Source organism: Lemur catta, chromosome 17, assembly GCF_020740605.2.
Source record: "Lemur catta isolate mLemCat1 chromosome 17, mLemCat1.pri, whole genome shotgun sequence".
NCBI lineage: Eukaryota > Metazoa > Chordata > Mammalia > Primates > Lemuridae > Lemur > Lemur catta.
In genome coordinates this window covers 40,736,923-40,759,149 of record NC_059144.1, presented here as the reverse complement: position 1 = coordinate 40,759,149, position 22,227 = coordinate 40,736,923, and the positions used below count along the sequence as shown (strand labels likewise).

The window sequence follows — 22,227 nt, the reverse complement described above, 5'->3', positions numbered from 1 at the left end:
ATACTATTTGAAATCTTTTTTAATACTTTGTTTTACTTTCATAAAGATAAATAAATGCAGCTCTTTCTGGTCTTGAGTTTTTATCCTCACTTGGGAGAGGTATGTATTTAAATAGTACTAAAACTAAAATTAGAGACCCTAACTCTTAACTGTACTCTCAGTGTCCATTGGACCCAGTTTCCTTTTCTTCTCTTCTCTTCTCTTCTCTTCTCTTCTCTTCTCTTCTCTTCTCTTCTCTTCTCTTCTCTTCTCTTCTCTTCTCTTCTCTTCTCTTCTCTTCTCTTCTCTTCTCTTCTCTTCTCTTCTCTTCTCTTCTCTTCTCTTCTCTTCTCTTCCTTTCTTTTTTTTTTTTGAGACAGAGTCTCACTCTCTTGCCTGGGCTGGAGTGTAGTGGTGTCAGCCTAGCTCACAGCAACCTCAAACTCCTGGGCTCAGGCGATCCTCCTGCCTCAGCCTCTGGAGGAGCTGGGACTACAGGTGTGTGACACCTGTTTTTTCTATTTTTAGTAGAGATGGGGATTCGCTCTTGCTCAGGCTGGTCTCGAACTCCTGAGCTCAAGTGATCCTTGTGCCTCGGCCTCCCAGGGTGCTAGGATTGCAGGTGTGAGCCACTGGGCCTGGCCAAGAACACAAAATTATATATCTTCATTTAAAAATAACATAGCCGAGAAAGATACAGTCCCACTTTAGGATAGTGACAAACTGCCATGGGAAGAATAATGAGAAGGGCTTCATTGTTTTTCTTAAAACAGAAAAAAACCAACTTGATGTCAGTAGTTCTTAATGTTAACAGTTGTTAAATACAGGACAGTTGCCTGTTACATTATTATCTATACTTTTTTGTATTTTTTCTTTTGTTGTTTTTTTCTTTCTACCCCTCGTTTTTTTTTTTTTGAGACAGAGTCTCGCGTTGTTGCCCGGGCTAGAGTGAGTGCCGTGGCGTCAGCCTAGCTCACAGCAACCTCAAACTCCTGGGCTTAAGCGATCCTCCTGCCTCAGCCTCCCCGGTAGCTGGGACCACAGGCATGCGCCACCATGCCCGGCTAATTTTTTCTATTATATATTTTTAGTTGTCCAGATAATTTCTTTCTATTTTTAGTAGAGACGGGGTCTCGCTCTTGCTAAGGCTGGTCTCGAACTCCTGACCTCGAGCGATCCACCCGCCTCGGCCTCCCAGAGTGCTAGGATTACAGGCGTGAGCCACCCCGCCCGGCCTACCCCTCCTTTCTTGTATGTTTTGAAATAAGTCATAAATAAAAATAAAAGTAAAAACTACTTGGGCTGATACAATGAACAAGACAGTTGCAAACTGGGGCATATGCATGGCAATTGAGGTCTTATATCCACCTCAGCAGCTATAGTTCCAAATTTTGATCTCCTTGTACTCAAGGAGAACATTTTCATTGACACAATTAACTTAGTTTGAGAGTAGACCATTTCTTAGGCTGGGCGTAGTGGCTCACGCCTGTAATCTTAACATTGTGGGAGGCTGAGGCAAGAGAGTCTGTTGAGCCCAAGAGTCCAAAGTTACAGTGTGCTATGATCAGGCCACTGTACTCCAGCCTGGGTGACAGAGTGAGACCCTGTCTCTTAAAAAAAAAAATAAAAAGAGTGGACCATTTTATAAAACAGCTCATCTGTTAAAAAAAATTTCTAGACGGGGTGTGGTCGCTTGGGCTTGTAATTCCAGCACTTTAGAAGGCTGGGGCAGGAAGATTGCTTGAGGACAGGAGTTTGAGGCTGCAGTGAGCTATGATGACGCCACTGCACTCTAGCCTGGCCAGAGAAAGATGCTGTTTCTAAAAAAGAAAAAAAAAAGAAAAGAAAAAAAAATTTCTGGATACTCTTTAAATAAATAGCTGTCAAAAAGCTTTATTCTGGCCGGGCCTGGTGGCTCACGCCTGTAATCCCAGCACTCTGGAAGGCCAAGGCAGGTGGATCGTTTGAGCTCAGGAGTTCGAGACCAGCCTGAGCAAAAGCAAGACCCTGTCTCTACTAGAAAAAAATAGGAAGAAATTATCTGGACAGCTAAAAATATATATAGAAAAAATTAGCCGGGCATGGTGGCACATGCCTGTAGTCCCAGCTACTCGGGAGGCTGAGGCAGGAGGATCACCTGAGCTCAGGAGTTTGAGGTTGCTGTGAGCTAGGCTGATGCCACGGCACTCTAGCCTGAGCAACAGAGTGAGACTCTGTCTCCAAAAAATAAATAAATAAATAAATAAAAGAATAAAAAGCTTTATTCTGTTGTGCACATAAATGAGTTAACATGTTAGCACAAGTGAATGTGTTGATGATCTGTAGTGTGTGAATATTTGGTATGAAACACATACTTTTTCTATTGCTGCTTTTTAAAAAATTGAGGTAAAGTATACATATAAATATTTTAACCATTTTTAAATGTACATTTCAGTGGCAGCATAAATATATTCCCAGTGTTGTGCAGCTGTCACGACTACCCATTTTCAGAACTTTTTCATCATTCCAAATAGAAACACTCTACCCACTAAACAACTCCTTCCCCTTGCTCTGTAGCCACTGGTAGCCTCTATTCTAATTTCTGTCTCTCTGCATTTGCCTTGTCTAGGTCCCTCATATCAGTGGATATTTGTTGTTTTGTGTCTGGCTTATTTCACTTATTTTAATGTTTTCAAGGTTTATCCATGTTGTAACATGTTTCAGAATTGTATTCCCTTTTAAGGCTAAATATTTTATTATATGAATATTTCACATTTTGTTCATTCATCTGTTGATGGACATTTTGGGTTGTTTTTACCTTTTGGCTATTGTGAGTAATGCTGCTGTGAACATTGGTGTACGAATATCTGTTTGAGTCAGGTCTTTTAGAGTATGTATCTAGAAGTGGAATTGCCGGATCATATACTAGTTCTATGTGTAACTTTTTGAGGAACTACCAAACTTTTCCACAGCAGCTGTAATATTACATTTTCATCTGCAACACACAAGGCTTTCCATTACTCAGCATCCTCCCTAACACTTGTTATTTTCTGTTCTTTTGATAATAGCCATCCTTATGGATGTGAAGTGGTATCTTATTGTGGTTTTGATTTGCATTTCCCTACTGATTAGCAATGTTGAACAATTTTCACATACTTGTTGGCTATTTGTATATCTTTGGAGAAACGCTGATTCAAGTCCTTTGCCCGTTTTTGAATTGGGTTTTATTGTTGAGTTGTAATTCTTTATATAGCCTAGGTATTAATCCCCTATAGATGATTTGTAAATCCCATTCTGTGGGTTGTCTTCACACTCTTGATAGTGTAATTTGATGTACAAAAGTTAAATTTTGATGAAGTAAAATTATTTCTTTTGGTGCCTGTGCTTTTGCTGTCATATCTAGGAAATCATTGCCAAATACATTGTCATGAAGATTTTACCGTGTATTTTCTTCTGAGAGCTTTATACTTTTAGCGCTTATATTTAAGTCTTTGATCCATTTTTGAGTTAATTTTTGAATATGGTGTGAAGTAAAGGTCCTACTTCATTCTTTCGCATGTGGATATCTGGTTTTCCCAGCATCACTGTTGAACAAACGTCTAAAAATACAGGGTTTTGTTTGTTTGTTTGTTTTGTTTAAAATCTATTTAAATAAGTTTCAAACCAAACCTCTGTGGAATCCCTGCCTTATAAGGCACCTTACTTGAAGATTTCTAGTTTTGTGGATTCACTCACAAAAACAAAGTAGCTCCTTTTTCTGCTTAGGATTTAAAAAACAACAATACAAGTGTGTTTAGGTTAATAAACCACCAGAAATGCTATGTAAATAGTTTTGAGTCAGCTGAGAGTAAAGTGAAACCAGACTAGAAAGAAAACATTATAGCAGGAGAGAAGGAATTATAAATAGTGTCTGGAATAAAATGTATTTGTCCAGGATTATACCTTTGATTATATTAATATTTTTTAAACATAGAGTTTTATTTTATTTTAATTTTAATTACAGCTTATAATATTGGGCCATTGTAGGTGGGATATACCTGGTAAACCTAAGGTAATGCACAATAGATAAAATCTTGGATAGTCCTGCACTTTGCCTGTTTAGCAATTTCAGTTCTAATTGAGTTCTAATCTTGGAAACAGGATTTTACAAATTCTTTGGCAAAAGAAAAGCAATTATGTAAAGAAAAACACAGGTGTCTTGCTATGTCTCGGGGAACTTTGCTGTTACTGGTCTTATCTAGTTTCTCATATGATCTCTATATAAAATCTGTGTTATCAGCACGCAGAGAGAAGGTCTCTGCCTCTCTTTAATCCCATCCCTGGTTGGAAGACTGTAAATGAACCTTGTTACATAGATAAATCTCTGCCTTTGTTGAGGAGACTTTATTAGTTTGCATCTTGAATTTTTGCCAGTAGCAATAAGTAATTCATGGCAGTTTTGTAATTTCTGTTGCATCACATCTTTTTTATTTTTATTTTTTTTAAGAGACAGGGTCTCACTCTGTTGCCCAGTGGCATGATCATAGCTCACTGCAGCCTCGAACTCCTAGGCAAGGAATCCTAAGGAATCCTCCTACTTCAGCCTCCCGAGTAGCTGGGACTGCAGGTGTGCTCCATTGCCCCCAGTTGTATCCTTTTAAAAAGTGGTTTCCAGGGACTTCATGTCCAAATAAGAAACCTATATACTTCAGTTGGAGAGACTTATATCTGAACTTGCTATGTCCCACACAGATCTGTCTGTATTTTGACTCTTCCAAAATATGGCTTAATAATACTTGAGGAGTACTTTGGAAGTGACTGTTTCCAAGCAGCAGTGGCATCTTGCACCACAGCTAGGCTCATTCATACCAAAGGTCTGTTACGTGTGCATTGTTTATAGTGGATTAATGAGGCATGATCTGACTCAAGTTTGGCCAGGATACTTTTTTTTACTTTTAAATTCAATGACATATGATATGCATATGGTCTTGGTTAAATCCATAAAGCCAAGGGTCAGAGCTTTTAAGGTTTATCCCATTACAGCTGGGATGTTGATGATTTTGATAAGTGTTAATTACTAAACAATTATTTTTCTTTTAGGTGAATGGGAGAGAATCAGAAGAAGAAAGTCACAATAAATCTGAAATAAGTCAAGTGTTTGAGATTGCACTTAAACGGAACTTGCCTGTGAATTTTGAGGTAAGCTTATTTTTTTCCCCATTTATTTTTTGTCTGTATTTGTGGGGTACAAGTACAGTTTTGCTACATTAGTATATTGCATTGTGGTGAAGTCAGGGCCTTCCGTGCATACATCACTGAAGCAGTGCACATTGTACCCACCAAGCAACGTGTCGTCATTCACCCCTTCACATCTCCGCCCCCCTTCCAAGTCTCCATTGTCCATTGTTCCACACTCTGCTTCCATATGTATTCATTGTTTTGCTCCCATTCATAAGTGAGAACATGTGGTATTTGTCCTGCATTTGAGTTGTTTCACTAAGATAATGGTCTCCAGTTCCATCCATGTTGCTGCAAAGACATGATTTCATTCTTTTCTATGGCTGATGGTATTCCATTGTGTGCATATACATTTTCTTTATCCATTTCTCTGCTGATGGACACTTGGGTTGGCAGTCTTTGCTATTGTGAATAGTGCTGCAGGTAAGCGTATTTTAAATGTAGGACTTTGTATTATGGAATCCTGTTAGCATTCATCATAGGAATGAATTTTTTTTTCCCTAAGTAACATTGGAACACTATTCATATAATGTGAACCTCCAAATTGAAAACTTAAACTTTTTTTTTTTTTTTTGAGACAGAGTCTCACTCTGTTGCCCAGGCTAGAGTGCCATGGCGTCAGCCTAGCTCACAGCAACCTCAAACTCCTGGGCTCAAGCAATCCTCCTGCCTCAGCCTCCCAAGTAGCTGGGACTACAGGCATGCGCCACCATGCCCGGCTGATTTTTTCTATATATATATTTTTAGCTGTCCATATAGTTTCTTTCTATTTTTAGTAGAGATGGGGTCTCGCTCTTGCTCAGGCTGGTCTCGAACTCCTGAGCTCAAACAATCCGCCCGCCTGGGCCTCCCAGAGTGCTAGGATTACAGGCGTGAGCCACCGCGCCCGGCCGAAAACTTAAACTTTATATTTAGTAAAGCAGTGTTTATTCTCCTCTTCTAGGAGTCCTTGACTTAGGGGCATCCGTGGAGACGGTCCAAGGATGGCCTCAGTTGGGCTATGAACCTCCTGAACTGGTCTGAAGAATATGATGTTAATGTCCACATGTGTGTTCTTCTGGAGCAGGGGGGGGTCCATCACTTTCATCCATCTCAAAAGCATCTTTACCTCCAAAATATTAAGATTCTCTTTAAATGGTTCCTAAAAATCTTATCAGAATAAATTTTGAAAGGGATAGAGGTTTTGTCATTGTCTAGCATCTGCCCCCTGGTTTACCTGTTTTATAACTTCATGTGTTGTTGGAGACCTGGTGGTCTAAAAACAATAGTTAACGAGTTGTTGTCAAAATGGAAAATAAGGTGGATTTGCTGTGGTGCTCAGGCAGGTCTTGAACTCCTTGGCTCGAGTGGTCCTCCCTCGGCCTTCCGAAGTGCTAGGATTACAGGCGTGAGCCACTGCGCCCAGCCCGCTTAGTTCTTTTTTTTTTTTTTTTAAAGCCTATCTGAAGTTTATTATCCTGTAAAATACTTTAATTTTGTAATATATTTTACAGTTACAGGTGACCTCCAAATTTCGTGCCTGACTAGAATATACCTTCTAGAACCTATTATGTGCTAGCACCCTAAACTCACCCCTCTTTCAGTCGTTCATCCTTCAGCTGAGTGATGATGATTTCTCACCTTCATCCTGGTGGTGCTTCCCTGCCTGCCATGGGTCGGTCAGAGGTGGGGCGGGGAGTTACCCATGGCTCACGGGGCTAGAATGTGTGCAGGGATTTTTCCCTTCATCCTCCAGCACCCATCTCGACCCCTGAGTTCCCTGGCAGGCAAGACCAGGTTTATATTGCTCCCTATGTGGGGAACAGAGCCCCCAGGTGGATCTAGGACTACTGTCTTCTCACCTGGTCCTACATTCCTCCCTGCCTTTCTCTCTCTGTTGGTGGAGGCGGGGGTGTGGTTGGGGAGATGAAACGGGACATATAGAATGACACTGAGGGCTAGTTGTTGGGTGGGAAATAGATGGCAGCTGCATCCCAGAAGTCATGAGATCTCCCTTGACACCTATTTCAGGAAGGGACAAAGCATTCCTTTTCTCCCTTACTGAGGGATTAGTGTGGTGTGAGCATGGATTTTTAAAGATCGAAGGAAGGGGTGCCAAGACTGGGATGGGAAATGCCTGGCTTTCCAGGTCACCTCAGGGTTCCAGAAGTAACTGCTTGGGCCAGAGTCCTGTGAAACTTGTCACCTGTTCACACTAGTTGCTGCCCTGAGAGTCACAGAGCTTTCTGGAACCTCAGAGATTGCCATTTTATGTTTTTTCTCTGTGGGACATAGGGGCCAGATTACTTGCTTCCCACCTTCGCTTTTGTTAAGGTTTCAGTTTGGGCTTTCACACCTGTGCTGGGGCATATGTAATATATAACAGGGAATTGTCAAGTAGTCACATAAAAGAAACTGGAGGAGCACCTTCTGGTGGTGAGTATCTTTTAAAGTAATAATTTAAAACTGCAGTCCCCAACCCCTGGGCTGTGGACTGGTACTGGGACCGAGCCCCAGGCCGCAGAGCTCTGCTGTGTCCACCTTGCCTTCCCCAGTGGAAAAATTGTCTTCCATGAAACTTAGGAATGGGGGGACGCGCAGCAGGAGGTGAGCTGCTCCCCATCACTCACATCACTGCCTGAGCTCCGTCTGCTCCTGCACTGCCGCAGCCCCGGCCCCCCCATCCACGGAAAAATTATCTCCCATGAAGCCGGTTCCTGGCGCCAAAAAGGTTGGAGACTGCTGATTTAAAACGTTAGTTTGTAGGTCATGGCGGTGAGTTCGTTAATATGATTACTTTTATTCATATATCACAAAGTTCATATTAGCTTTTATTACTAGGTTGAGCAAGGGCTTTCTTTTCTGTTGGACTGGAAAAATTGCCTGGCATGTGTGGGATACTCATGAAATATATATTATATAAATGAACAGAATAGTTTTGAAAGTAGTGTCTGTCAAATTGGAAGCTGCGTTAGATGTTTTAATGGAAGACAGGAGCAGTTTGTATAGTTTTTCAGAAAATGTATACAGCTTGACTTTTGATAAAACACAGTTTCAGTTAGAAATTGTGACAGTGCTGATTGATGTAGCCATGAGGAGGCAGTTGTGACATGATCACAGCAAGTACAGTCTAGGTCAAACTCTAGGTTTAGATTTGTGGAGTCCTGATGTGGGTAGACAGTGAAAATTGCTGGGGAGGTCCCAGGGTGGGGCTGTGAATTGGAGGTGAGCCATCAGGGTGGCTGCCCTGTCCTTCCCAAGTCTAACCGAAGGATGTGGACAGCACTGTTCTGGGAAGACGTATTCTAGAATCTAGGCCATTGATATGGGGGGAGGGGGCTGGGAGAGTTCTTGAAAATCAGTCTGCAGGGGCCTGTGGAGGCCAGGTCCCCCCCTGCCGCTGCAGGGCAGTCCAGGAGCTGTGCCGAGGCATCTTGCCCACCCCCCCCTGCAATGCACAGCTGTTTCTTGGGTTTATTTATCTTTCCTAGCCATTTTTTCAACTTATTATTTTCAGTAATTTCAAACCTGTGTAAAATTTGCAAGACTAGGGCAGTGAATGTAACCCTCACTTAGGTTCCCCAGTGTTGAACATTTTACCATCTTTGCTATGTAAATGTACATATTATTTTATTTTCTGTTTTTTACTTTTGGTAAATCATTTGACAGTAAGTGGCAGGTATTATACCCTTTGACTCCTCTTGATAGAAATTGTTTTCCCATCTAGTGTCCAGCACAGCATCACCTTGCACTTAGTTGACCTGTCCCTTCAGTCTCCTTTGATCTGTAACATTTCCTCAGCGTTTCTTGCGTTTCTTGCATTTCTTGACATTGGCATGTTCAAAGACCATTTTGTGAAATGGCCTTTAATTTGGGTATGTCTGGCTGTTTACTCGTGATTAGGTTCTGGTTATGCATTTTTTGGGCAGCATTCCACCATAGCAGTGTTGTTGATCCTTCTCAGAGCATTACATCGTGGCACTTTGCCCCTGTGTTGGTCTGTGCCAGACAAGCTCCACTGTAAGGAGGCTGCTTTTCCTTTGTAATTAACCCATAACCTCTGGGGAGATGTTTGAAGGTTGGGCCCTCACAGATTTCCCCAGTGGTCCCAGCAGTCATTGATGATTCTTGCTGGATCAGTTAGTTATCTCTGCGGTGGATGTCAAAATGGTGATTTTCTGTATTTTCAAGTCAGCATTATACTGTAAAGAAAAACTTTCCTTTATCCCTCTTATATTACAACAATGTATATATCAGCATAGAGGCGTTGCTTTTTTTATTCAAGTGTTACTCCATTTTAAAAAAAATTATTTTGGTGTGGGAGGGTCAGGTTTCTTTCTTTCTTCTGTTTTTTGAGACAGACTCTCGCTCTGTTCCCTGGGCTAGAGTGCAGTGGCATCATGACAACTCAATACAACCTCAAACTTCTGGGCTCAAGCAATTTTCCTGCCTCAGGCTCCCGAGTAGCTGGGACTACAGGCACACACCACTACACCTGGCTAATTTTTCTATTTTTTTTAGAGGCGGGGGTCTCTATGTTGCACGGGCTGGTCTTAAACTCCTGGCTTCAAGTGGTCCTCCTGCTTTCGCCTCCCACAGTGCTAGGATTATAGGCGGGAGCCACTGTGTCTGGCCCTGGCTGTTTTCTTGAGGTATAATTTACATACAATAAAACTCACCCTATGTAAGTATACAGTAAAATGTGTTTTGATAAATTATGTAGTTGTGTAACCACCTCTGCAGTCAAGATATGGAACATCTTTCACCTCATAAAGTTCCCTCAGTGTCCCTTTGCAATCAGTCTCTTTCCTCCATCCCCAGCCTCTGGCAGCCACTGATCTGATTTCTGTCTCTGTAGTTTTGCTTTGCAAGAACATTACATAAATGGAATCATGGAGAATATTGCCTTGTCTGGCTTAAGTTAGCATAACGCAAACTTGGAGTCATCCATGTTGTATCAGTAGTTTGTTCCTTTTTATTGCTGAGTAGTACTCCATCATACGGACATGCCACCACTTACCCACTTGCCAGTTGAAGATCATTTGTATTGTTTTTAGTTTTTAGTGATAATAAAGCTACTGTAAACATTTACATCTGTGGTGGCATGTTTTCATTTGTCTTGGGTAAATACTTGAGTGGATGTACTTAGTTACATGATAAATAAATATCTTTAACTTTGTAAGAAGCTGCCAAACGGTTTTCCAAACTGTATCATCGTGCCTTCCACCTGCGATGTTTAAGAGAGTTTTAGTTGCTTTACATTCTTGCCAACACTTGGTACCGTCAATTTTCTAAATTTTAGTCATTCCATTATAGTAGGTGTGCAGTATTAATAGTATCTTGTGGTTTTAATTTGTATCTCCGTGAACACTAGTGATAATGAGCATCTTTTTGTGTGCTTATTTACTATCTGTGTATCTTCTTTGGTGAAGTGTCCATTCATATCTTGTCAAGTTTTTTGAATGTCTTTTTATTGAGGTTTGAAGATTCCTTATATATTCTGAATACAAGTCCTTCATCAGATATGTATTTTGCAGATATTTTCTCCAAGTGGCTGGCTTGTCTTTTCATTATTTTCACAGTATCTTCCAAAGAACAGAGTATTTAATTTTGGTGAGGTCTAGTTTGTCAAGTTTCTCTTTTACAGTTCATGATTGTTGTGTCTTATCTAAGCTTCACCTACCCTAAGGTCATTGTCCTTTAAACTAATGCATGTCCTTATCTCCACCTAACCTGCGGCTCTTGTAGCAACTGTAAAGCATCTTAGGCCTGGCACGGAGCATGTTAGTCCTGTCCCCTTTCACCCTGGGGACAGCAACCAGCATTCTTTCCCATCTAGTGTCCGACACAGCACCACCTTGCACTTAGTTGACCTGTCTCTTTAGTCTCCTTTGATCTATAACATTCCTCAGCCTTTCTTGCGTTTCATGACATTGGCGTGTTCAAAGACCAGTTATTTTGTGAAATGGCCTTTAATTTTGGTACATTTGGTTGTTTACTCATGATGAGGTTCTCATTACGCATTTTTTGGACAGGATCACCATGGCAGTGATGTTGATCTTTCTCTTAATGACGGGGATACATTCTGAAAAATTTGTCATTAGGTTATTTTGTCCTGTAGAAACATCATAGAGTGTCCTTACACAAACCTAGGTGGCATACCCTACTACACGCCTAGGTTATATGGTATAACTTATTGCTGCTAGGCCACAAACCTGTACAGACTCTTTGTGCTGCATTAATTTTTGGGCTTTTCTTGGCCCAGCTTCCTTTCTGCCAGTTGCAGTGGACACTAAACTCAGGACAGCCTGGGAACCCCGGGGGGATGTGAGCCATTCTGAAGGGGGTGTGAGGGTAGTAGATGTCTCCTCATTCCACGTCTGACTGTTTTGCACTCATCAGACTCAGGAAAACAAACCAGTTTGAAAATTAAGAAGAAAGGGGATAAAGAGCATTCAGAATTATCATCGCTTCCTTTCGTTGATGTTCCCGCTCCCTTCCTTTAGGGGGCCTCGTCCTTGATCTCCCTCTGCCCGTGTCTCGTGTGACGTGTGCCAGCCACTGTGCCCCACAGCTCTTACTAAGCGTCTGTCCGCTTTCACTCAGTCTTTCCCTCTGACACAGGTGGCCCGGGAGAGTGGCCCACCCCACATGAAGAACTTTGTGACCAAGGTTTCAGTTGGGGAGTTTGTGGGGGAAGGTGAAGGGAAGAGCAAGAAGATTTCAAAGAAAAACGCGGCGATAGCTGTTCTTGAGGAGCTGAAGAAGTTGCCGCCCCTGCCCTCAGTTGAGCGAGTGAAACCCAGAATCAAAAAGAAAACAAAACCCATAGCCAAGGTAAGATCTCTTCTGAACAAAGAGGGTGTTTTTATTGCCCATGGATGGTTGGGGGGTTTAGATCCTTGGCTGCTGTCCCCAGGGTGAAAGGGGACGGAACTCACATGCTATGTGTCAGGCCTGGCAGACCCTTTACAGTTGCTACGCAAGCCACGTTAGGTGTGGATAAGGACACATGTCAGTTCAGCAGAAGTACCTGCAGACGCACGCACCTCTGTGTGGGGTGCCCATCGAAGCCCCATAATCACAGTGAGGACTGGGGTGGGACTGAGAGGCCCATCTTGAGGGCACGTGGGTATATCACGGTGCTACCATCTCAGTGGCTGCCATGCTGTCCTGAAGGTGGACGAGACCTGTGCCGACCAGAGGCCCCTGGGCGCAGGTGGGAGTGAGATGTTTTATCTATGTCTTCTTCAGATTTTTGAGCCACACTAATAGACCTATCAAAACATTATATTGACCCCTTCCTCATCCCCAGAAGGGGGACAGGATTCTGTTGTGGACATTTATGAATTCAGGGATTTTTCTGTTTTGATTTTCAGTATACATAGTTTCATGATATATCAAGATCCAAATTTTTCTTACATAAAAGTGGGCATACTGTATATACTCTTGTAGTTTCCTTTCTTTCACTTACTACAGCCTGGAAATCACTCCTCATCAGTGGACTGGGTGAGGATTCCTTGGCAGAGAAGGTGGCCTCCGGGAAGTAACCGTGGGATTCTTAGCTTTTTCCACGTGGTGTCACCTTGAGCTTTTTTTTTTTTAATGGCTTCTGTATTTTGAGTCATTGTTAAGAAAGTTGGGAACTCATCATAAAACAGACTTTTGGAGAATTTTAGGAATAGTGTTTTATATTTTTTCTGCCTATTTACTGTCATATGTTAAAATTTGTTAAAAAGCAGGTGTTGCAATGATGCCTTCTTAGTCATGGTGAAATGTCGACGGCTTGCTAAAACCTTAAAATCACCTCAGAACAATCATAGAAAATCATAAAGCATATTTTAGTTTTAAAAGCTTAAGTTAAAAAAAAGTCTGATTAATTCTGAGCCATTAGATGAACATAAAATCTCTCATCTCCTATCATATTCTGACCTCTGAATTGGTCAAGTCCTTTCTATGAGTAACGTGGCACACAGTTTCTGCATTCTTTGTTCCTCAGCCGCAGACAAGCCCAGAATGTGGCCAAGGGATAAATCCAATTAGCAAACTGGCCCAGATCCAGCAGGCAAAGAAGGAGAAGGAGCCGGAGTACATGCTCCTCACAGAGCGAGGCCTCCCGCGCCGTAGGGAGTTCGTGATGCAGGTGGGTTTGCTCGGGGTGTGGGTGGCCCTTCCTCTGACCACATCCGGTCTTGGGAGCTGATCGTGGTCTGAGGGCTGGATGCCTTGTCATCAGATGTTATCGTTACCAGGACCAGGTTGCTTGCACTAATCTGACAACTTAAAAACATGCACTTGTCAGCATACCACAGGGACTTACCACAGGGACTTCTGTGTGCCCAGGTGGGAATGTGGCAACGAAATTTTCAAGAGTGTTGGGGGTGGTGGGGTTATGGGTGAATTTTTTCTTCATTACATCTTGGAGGTTTATGATACTGTTATTTTCAAAAGATAAATTTTGGCTGGGTGCAGTGGCTCACAGCTGTAATCCTAGCACTCTGGGAGGCCAAGGTGGGAGGATCGCTTGAACTCAGGAATTTGAGACCAGCCTGAGCAAGAGTGAGACCCTGTCTCTACAAAAAAATAGAAAAATTAGCTGAGCATGGCTCCTGTAGTCCCAGCTACTTGGCAGGCTGAGGCAGGAGGATCGCTTGAGTCCAGGAGTTTGAGGTTGCAGTGAACTACAATGACGCCACTGTACTCTAGCTGGGGTGACAGCAAGAATCTGTCTCAAAAAAAAAATTAAAATTCACAAGTAGTGTCAAAGGATCTATTCCCACATCTCCTAATACTTTTGTAGCATCTGGAATCAAGGATTGGCTTTTCCTTAGATTGTGATGACATTTCAGATTAGTATGCAGTATTTCTCCTTGTACTTAGCTTATTAAATGAGCATTTCACATGGGCAGCTTAATTTAATTGTGGTTTGAATTTTATAGTGTTTTCCTATGAAAAACAGAATATTAAACACATAAAGAATTGTCATTTAACCTGGTGTGTTTCATCTACCCAGTCAGAAGGTAGGAAAAGTAATGATCCTTCCATTCTACAAGAGGAAATTGCAGTTTGCTGAGCGAATCAGTAATTTGCCCAAGATGAAATGGCTGGTAGGTGGCCAGGTTTGAATTCAGTCCCAAGCCACTGTTGCAGGCCAGCGAAGGGTTTTCTTGACTCTGTCTTGTGACATGGGGCTTTTGGGTTTAGCAGCTTAGATACCTGTGATCAGAACCTGCTCGGGCGTTGGAAGCAGTGGTGTGCTGAAATGTTTAGCAGCCAGCTCTCAGTGGAGGGTGGCGTGGTAGGAGGGATGTGCATGTGTGTATAGACCTAGATACATACACATGTACATACATATGTATGCATATGTAATTTTATTGCTAGAAATGATGTGAAGCACAATTTACAAATATGTAGTACTTTTTATTGTAAATTTAATACATCAGTGTGATAGTCACCAAGTGTTATGAAGTCACACAACACATAATGCATTATTACTATCTAGTTCAGCAAAGATGTTGCTAATGTCATTGTCAAATGCATAGTTTAGATTTGGGATTCAGTTCTAGTTTGAATCTTAGTTGATAATTTTGTTTATATTAACAAGTAAGATGAAAGTAGAACAATGAAGACATATGTAACTTCATTTGTAAACGATGAGAGTGGCTACTCTGCCTCCGGACCGTAGATCAGTATCAAATATAGTCAAACTATTACCTCTCTTTGTTAAAATAAGTTGATTACAAGCTTACGTAATTCCTGAATATTTAATAACCGGCTTTCACAGACTGGGGTGGGCCAACTCTAGGGCACCACTGTCGGGCCGTCCAGCTTCTGACCGTTGCTGAATGCTATTGCTGACACATCAGTCCCTGCTTGGTCTTTACTCAGACGGTTTAAGCACTGATCTGTGTGTTGACGTCTTTATGCAGGTGAAGGTTGGGAACCATACGGCAGAAGGTGCCGGCACCAACAAGAAGGTGGCCAAACGCAATGCAGCCGAGAACATGCTGGAGATCCTTGGTTTCAAAGTCCCGCAGGCGCAGCCCACCAAACCAGCACTCAAGTCAGAGGAGAAGGTGACTGCTTGGGCTTTCACTGCAAGGTGGTCTTCTTGCTTCACCCCAGGGAGCTCTGGCACCCCCAGGGGCAAGCTTCAGGGCAGGGCTTCATCCTCCTGGCAGCAAAGCAGCCCTGCCAAGCAGCGTCGTAGCCATTTGGACCGTCATAGTGTGCTCAGAGGGGACTTGCATGTCCAGTGGCTCCAGCCATGGCTCTGGGTTAAGTCATCATTGTTCTAGTGTATTTGTGGTCTGGGGATGTTGCATAGAGGGCGGCTTGCCCTCCCCATTTGTAGGATAATGGGTAATTGGGCTTGAAATTAATGAGTGTGTTTCTGTCATTTGCACTCTCGAAATGACGCCTGTAGGAAAAGATTCACAAGCCTTGGCTTTACTAATTGTGGAGCAGGCTTTGGTTTTCCTGGGACAATGAGATAGTGCGCTATTAGTGTCGGGTCACATCCATAGTTTACGTTTGGGATTTTCCTTCTGTGAAATGAACACCAGATGAAAACAATCCCCTGCTGAAAAATTCACTTGTGCCACGAGTGATAAAGCAGGACTTCAGCAAAAGCTGTGAATGACTTTGTTTCCTGTCACTGATAGTCCTGTTGGGATAAACTTGAAATCGAGATTGATTCATTCACGTCTGCCAGATGTGCTGACAGTGAGAAACGACATCAGCTGTGGCCACAGTTAATGACTGGGACCCCAAACACCATCAGCATAGGTCCTGGACTTGGCTTTGGGTTTTTCATTCCAAAATCTTGTAGAGCGTTCATAAGCAGCATTACCTTGTTACTTCTCAGAAAGGAGACTTTGTACTTGGCGAAATTCTTATCTAGTAACATCTTCCCTGTGTTTCTTTGGAAATAATTGCTTTATTTTTAATTGGATATGAGTTCCAGGAAATATTCTTGATTTATATGTTTAGCTTCAGTCTAAAAGCTTCTTCCCCATGTTGGTGGCTCTACGAATCTGGCATGTCTGCTCCTTCTGGTTAAGTGTTTCCCCGTCTCCCTGTGAGTGCAGAGCACAGGGTCATCGTTCACAGGTTAACGCGCTGTCAGATGCTCTTTGCGGACAGGCTGGTGTGGGCAAGAGGGCCAGGACGGTGCACGCACACCGGCAGTCAGGTTGGGGTTGGGTTTTCTGCAGATTGCCTCAATTGATGCTCGTGGGCGTTTATGTAGTTTTAGTTAGCAGGAACTAATTTTTCAATGATTTGATTTATGCTCATGGTTTTTGTTTTTGTTTTTTAAGACACCAATAAAGAAACCAGGAGATGGAAGAAAAGTAACCTTTTTTGAACCTGGCTCTGGGGATGAAAATGGAACTAGTAAGTGTGATCTTAACATTGTCTTAATCTGCATGTGACTGTGGGATTTGGATGGTTACAGTAGGACCCAGTCAGTGAATCCCAACATGCAGAGTGTCTGCATTGGTGTCGCTGTGTTGCCACCACTGCCGTGGCCGTGCATGTCCAGAAGAGGGCCAGTGGGTAGCTGGTACAAAGTTAAGACGTCTTTCTAGGCAGTGGACGTGGATTCATGTTTATCTGCATGTGGGCCCCTCCCCAGGTAATAAAGAGGATGAGTTCAGGATGCCTTATCTCAGCCATCAGCAGCTGCCTGCTGGAATTCTTCCCATGGTGCCCGAGGTCGCCCAGGCTGTAGGAGTCAGTCAAGGACATCACACCAAAGATTTCACCAGGGTAGCACCAAATCCTGCCAAGGCCACGGTAACTGCCATGATAGCCCGAGAATTGTTGTACGGGGGCACCTCGCCCACAGCTGAGACCATTTTAAAGAATAACATCTCTTCAGGCCACGTACCCCATGGACCTCTCACAAGACCCTCTGAGCAACTGGACTACCTTTCCAGAGTCCAGGGATTCCAGGTACCTGTTAGGCCTGAGCTCTGAGGGCCGCACACCAGTATAGTCGTATCTGGGCTCCCCTCAGAGAATGAGCTCTGTCCCTTGTTTTATAAGTTCTTTGTTTAGGGGGATGGGTGAGGGAGTGGCGGTGGAAGGGTGGCCTTGGGGAGAGAAGGGAAACAAAGTATCACAAGCATATATAGTAAGAGAAAATCCAAGACAACTCTAAAATCAAAGCCTCTAACCACTAGTAGTGGTTGTAAATTTAAATTTCAGAGAGAACAGATGCTGATACTTTCTGCCTAGTAGAGGACATGGCTGCTTCCAGCCCAGGGGTTCTGAGTAGACATCTAGGTTCCTGGAAGATTCTAGGCTGGGGTGCCCCAGCAGCAGTCCTCTCCGACAGGGCAGGGTTAGTGTGGTCAGTCAGACTGGGCCCAGCGCGTGCTTTCCCAGCCTGGAGCCGCAGCCCTCTGCCCGCCAGCCTGCTCGTGGTCACGTGCCCCTGCCCTGGCCTCAGTTCTCTTTTCCTCCTTAGGTTGAATACAAAGACTTCCCCAAAAACAACAAGAACGAATTTGTATCTCTTATCAATTGCTCCTCTCAGCCGCCTCTGATCAGCCATGGTATCGGCAAGGATGTGGAGTCCTGCCATGATATGGTACGTCCCCCTCAGGCTGAGGGGTCAGTGAGTTGAATTGTGTGGGCATGTGGACTCGCCTCTTGCTCAGCCTCTTGCTGGCCTTAGGAAGGCAGGAGGATTCTCCCACAGACCTTGAGAACTGTTGATTGATTGATAGTCTATATTTCTAAAGACTTTCTGTCTTAGTTGATTGGATCAATCTCTCACTCTGTTGATAGGAACTCTTCAGCCTTAGCCCGCCCTGCCTGTCCCTTTCCCATGCTGGCCTGAGGGGCAACTGGGATCCTGGGACTCGCCCAGAGACTGTATTCAGTTCCTTTCCTACCGGAACAAGGAATTGCAGGTCCACATTCTGGCAGCTGTAGAAAGCCCCTTTCTTTGGTGTTCTGTTCAGGATGAAATTATTGTAAGAAAACTGAGAAAAGGAATCGATAAAATTAATCTAAGTGATCTGTGGTATATTCACTTGATGGAATATAATGCATCCATCAAATTAATATCTCTGCAGATGATGTGATAATAAGGAAAATATATGACAGGTTTTTTGAAAGTGGGATATAAAATTTGTGTAGTCTGGTTACAAGGTTAAAATACTAGAAGGAAAGGTAGGTGATTGAATGGAGAAGTTATTTTTTTAAATTAAAAATGTAACCATTTTATTAAGTGGGACCAGAGTTTAAAAAGTTGCCACCTGTTTATTGGGGCAACAGGACCTCTTCCCTGCCTGTCTAGTGCCTCATGCTGTGGTCCAAGCAGTGCCTGTCGTTTTACTTTCCTTTCCTTCCCCACTAGGCTGCTCTGAACATTTTAAAGTTGCTGTCTGACTTGGACCAAGCAAGTACAGAGACGCCAAGAACAGGAAACGGACCAGTGTCTGTGTGAGTGCGCTGCTCCTCCCCCGTGTTCCGTTCACACTGTCTGCTGACTGGGGGCAACGACTGCCCGACTCACTTTCTGGCCCTTTCCCCCGAAAGGTCTCCACGTTCTCTAGGCAGAGAGCTCCACTTTTTTTAAAATTTAATTTTGAATAGGTCATACATTCACATGGTTCAAAACTCTGAATTATTTTACAAGGTGCACAGTGACAAATCTTGCCCTCTCACAGTCCCCAGCCCTCCCATTTTTATTAGTTTCTTGTATGTCTCTCCTGTATGTTTTTTTAGTGCAAATATAGACATATATTTCTTTCCTCCTTTCCTTCCTCCCCACCCCCTGAGATAACATATACCATCTTTCTTGCTTTTTTCACTTAATAGTGTATTCTGAGAAAATCTTACTTTAGTCCAGTTATCATAAACTAGAGCCTGTATGTACTGTTGGACTTGCTGATGTTTGCTACATTAGTTTGTTCTCTCACATTTCAAAACTGTTGTCATTTTTCTTCCCTAAAGGTGTGGGAGGTGCTGAACCTTTTCTGGCCAGGAACCATTATAAAAATCCCAACATATATACTGAAAATACTGAAACTGCTTTGAAAATTTGGAATTTCTGATACCTCCAGTGGGCCAAGAGACACAGTGGGTAAGAACGAGGGCAGCGGTGGTGAAGATGGAGACGCGAGGAGGCAGCCATGGCGGGGCTGGACCGTGCTGGGGTTTATTGTGATGGCCGCTCGGTGAACAAGCGGCTCCCACACAGGAGTGGCTGCCTGTGGGGAAGGAAGGGCCTGCCCCGCAGGCTGCTCCACCAGGGAACCAGCACATCCATGCCCTGGGCACCCCAGTGCTTGGTCTTATTTTATTTTGCCGTATGAAAGAAGCAGAAAACAGAAAGCATGACCCCTTCTCAAACTGGCTCACTCACACACTTTGGGACAAACCCTGGACAGCCACACCGGAGACAGGCCTTAGATTGGCCTCAGAGCTAAAAAGCACCAGAGAAAATCAAACGCTTCTTACTCAGTGTAACCTAACTTTTCTAGCGTGCTATGGCCCCACCACCTCCTGTAGTACCCACACCGTAACCACTGCTTTCCCTTCCAACAGTGATATGTATTCTTAGTTTCATTATTTTCTTTTGATTGATATGACACTATATAAAATTTTTCATTTGAGAGTTTCTCAATTGTATCTAGTTATATAGCACAGTTTGGAAACTTGTCTGAGACTGACTTTATCAGTAATCTAACCGGCAAAGATCATATCCATGTGTATGTGGTTATACATTTTTATTTTATTGGACTAACCCAGGACCATTTCAGTGATGCAAATTGTGTGCCCTCTGGTTTAGCTGAAACAGTCCTGGACTTCTCAGAACCGTGATGAAGTCTCCCACAGTTGTATAAATCGGACAGTTTAGGAATTTTAAACTTTACGTGATCATTTGATTCCTTTTCTATTTTATTTTTGTTAATACAACAGGACTTAAATGAACTTTGATCTTTGTTTTAAAGATTATAAAAATTGTGTGTCTATACATTTGGCTCTTGAGGATACAGCTTTCACCACACTACAGGACATGATCTCCGTGTAGTCCATATAAACCTGCAGATTGATTTTCCTTGAGTGCTTGATACTGTTAATTACATCTCCACATAGGGCTGAAAAGAATGACTTATGTTTCTCTATACAGCTGTGTTGCTTTTGATGTTGTGTTACTGTACACAGAAATGTGTGCACTGAGGTTCTGCATATGGTCCAGATGAAAAGCCTGGTAGCCTTGCGAGTTAAGTATGCTTCCATTCATTGTTTACGCTGGAATTTTGCTCCCCATGGAATGTAAGTAAAACTTAGTGTTTGTCACCAATAAATGATAATACTAAATTTTTTTGTTAATTTATTCTCAAATGCCACTACTGCTACATTGGTCCCCTCCCAACTTGGCCCCTACCCTTTTTTATTTTTAAGAAAATTTGTAATGCTTGTTAGTCCGTCTGGGCAAAAATCTAAAGATCTGAAATAACTTTATATCAAACTATTGATCAATAAACAGCTACTAATGAAGTATGTGGTCCTGTTGAGCAGTAACTGAAAAAATAAGGGACGCTGTGAGTGAGGGAAGGGCAGCTTGGCGAGCAGGGGCAGCACAGGGGGCATCACTGCTACCCAAAGAAGTGACCCCGAAGGGCTGAGAGACTGCCTGGTACTTCCCTCTGGTGCCCTAATGTCTTATGGAAACTGAGGGAGCCATGTCTAGACTGCCTGAAGGGAAGGCTGGTTGGTTTTTGTTTTAGTAGAACTGGAAGATGATGAAGGTGCTTTCACTATAAAGCTAGCCTATGGATTGGACTACCTGAATAACCAGAAGTGATCAGAAGGTTATGCAAAATGCTAAGGGTGAAAGGGAATTCAGCATTTTGAGGATGAAAGCAGGAAAAAAAGGTGTCCCTGTGTCTTAAACATAAATAAATAAACAAAAAGGGCTGGGCATGGGTGGCTCACGCCTATAATCCTGGCAGTTCGAGACCAACCTGAGCAACTGTAGCCAGACTTCGTCTCTACAAAAATTAGAAACATCAGTTGGGAGTGGTGGCGCATGCCTGTAGTCCCAGCTACTCAGGAGGCTGAAGCAGGAGGATTGTTTGAGCCCAGAAATTTGAGGTTGCAGTGAGCTATAATGACGCCACTGCACTCTAGCCCCGGCAACAAAGGGAATCCTGGTCTCAAAAATAAAGGGGAACCACAGATAAAGCACAGAAAACAACTGGTAATTGATGGAATAATATGCCATCTATTTGGAGAATGTGAAAGTAAAGACAGGGAACCAACAATTTAGAGAGGTGGAGGGGTAGGGAGAGACCTTCACCGTCAACACTAGATTCGAGACAGTGACCATGATGATGAGGTAAGAGTTAAGATTATTTAAAGTTAAAAGGAAATATAAAATGCTGTTACAGATAGATGCTCCTCAACTTACAATGGGGTTATGTCCTGATTAAACCATAAGTTGAAAATAAAAATTTTAAGTCAAAAATGCATATTTAATATACCTAATCTAAATATCATTGCTTAGCCTGGCCTACCTTAACTGTGCCCAGAATGCTTACATTAGTTTACAGTTGGACCAAATCATCCAACACAAAGCCAATTTTATAATACAGTGTTTACTATTGCATGTAATTTGAATACTATACTGAAAGTGAAAAATGGAATGGTTGTATGGGATTTGAAGTATGGTTTCTACTGCATGAGTATCATTTTCACATCTTCGTAAGGTCAAGTAATTGTAAGCCAAACCATTTTAAGCCTGGGAACCGTACTTACTTAGGGAACAAGTCATAGTGTAAGCTAAATCCTCATTTTTTGCAGCAGGGACTTAACAGATGTCTTCAGGGTAATCAAGACACCTGTTACCAAGAAAATGAATTTAATGGTGAAGAATTAAGGGAACCCCTAGAACAGAGGGCCCCAACTGGCACCAGGGGCCAGTTTCATGGAAGACAATTTTTCCATGGACCGGGGGCGTGGGGCTCAAGGTAGTGATGTGCAGCCGATTTCCTAACAGGCCAAGGACTGGTCCTGGGCCGTGGCCAGGGGCTTGAGGACCACTGCCCT

The 22,227-nt window shown here is 42.9% G+C and overlaps 1 protein-coding gene across 7 annotated transcripts in view; it reads left to right on the top strand.

Annotated features, from left to right (window-relative positions):
* STAU1 (staufen double-stranded RNA binding protein 1) overlaps nucleotides 1-20,676 on the top strand; it is a 52,122-nt gene extending 31,446 nt beyond the window's left edge. For 5 of the 7 annotated variants that reach the window (XM_045529240.1, XM_045529238.1, XM_045529236.1 and 2 more), the window contains 9 exons: nucleotides 5,038-5,136; nucleotides 11,761-11,991; nucleotides 13,154-13,297; nucleotides 15,084-15,230; nucleotides 16,476-16,551; nucleotides 16,793-17,112; nucleotides 17,630-17,752; nucleotides 18,527-18,612; nucleotides 19,126-20,676. In XM_045529240.1, the coding sequence (XP_045385196.1) occupies nucleotides 5,038-5,136; nucleotides 11,761-11,991; nucleotides 13,154-13,297; nucleotides 15,084-15,230; nucleotides 16,476-16,551; nucleotides 16,793-17,112; nucleotides 17,630-17,752; nucleotides 18,527-18,612; nucleotides 19,126-19,141 (1,242 nt within the window). In that variant the 3' untranslated portion in view covers nucleotides 19,142-20,676. The remainder of the gene's footprint in view (nucleotides 1-5,037; nucleotides 5,137-11,760; nucleotides 11,992-13,153; nucleotides 13,298-15,083; nucleotides 15,231-16,475; nucleotides 16,552-16,792; nucleotides 17,113-17,629; nucleotides 17,753-18,526; nucleotides 18,613-19,125) is intronic. The other 2 variants (XM_045529241.1, XM_045529237.1) reach the window with 1 other exon arrangement.
* The last annotated feature ends 1,551 nt before the right edge of the window (nucleotides 20,677-22,227 follow it).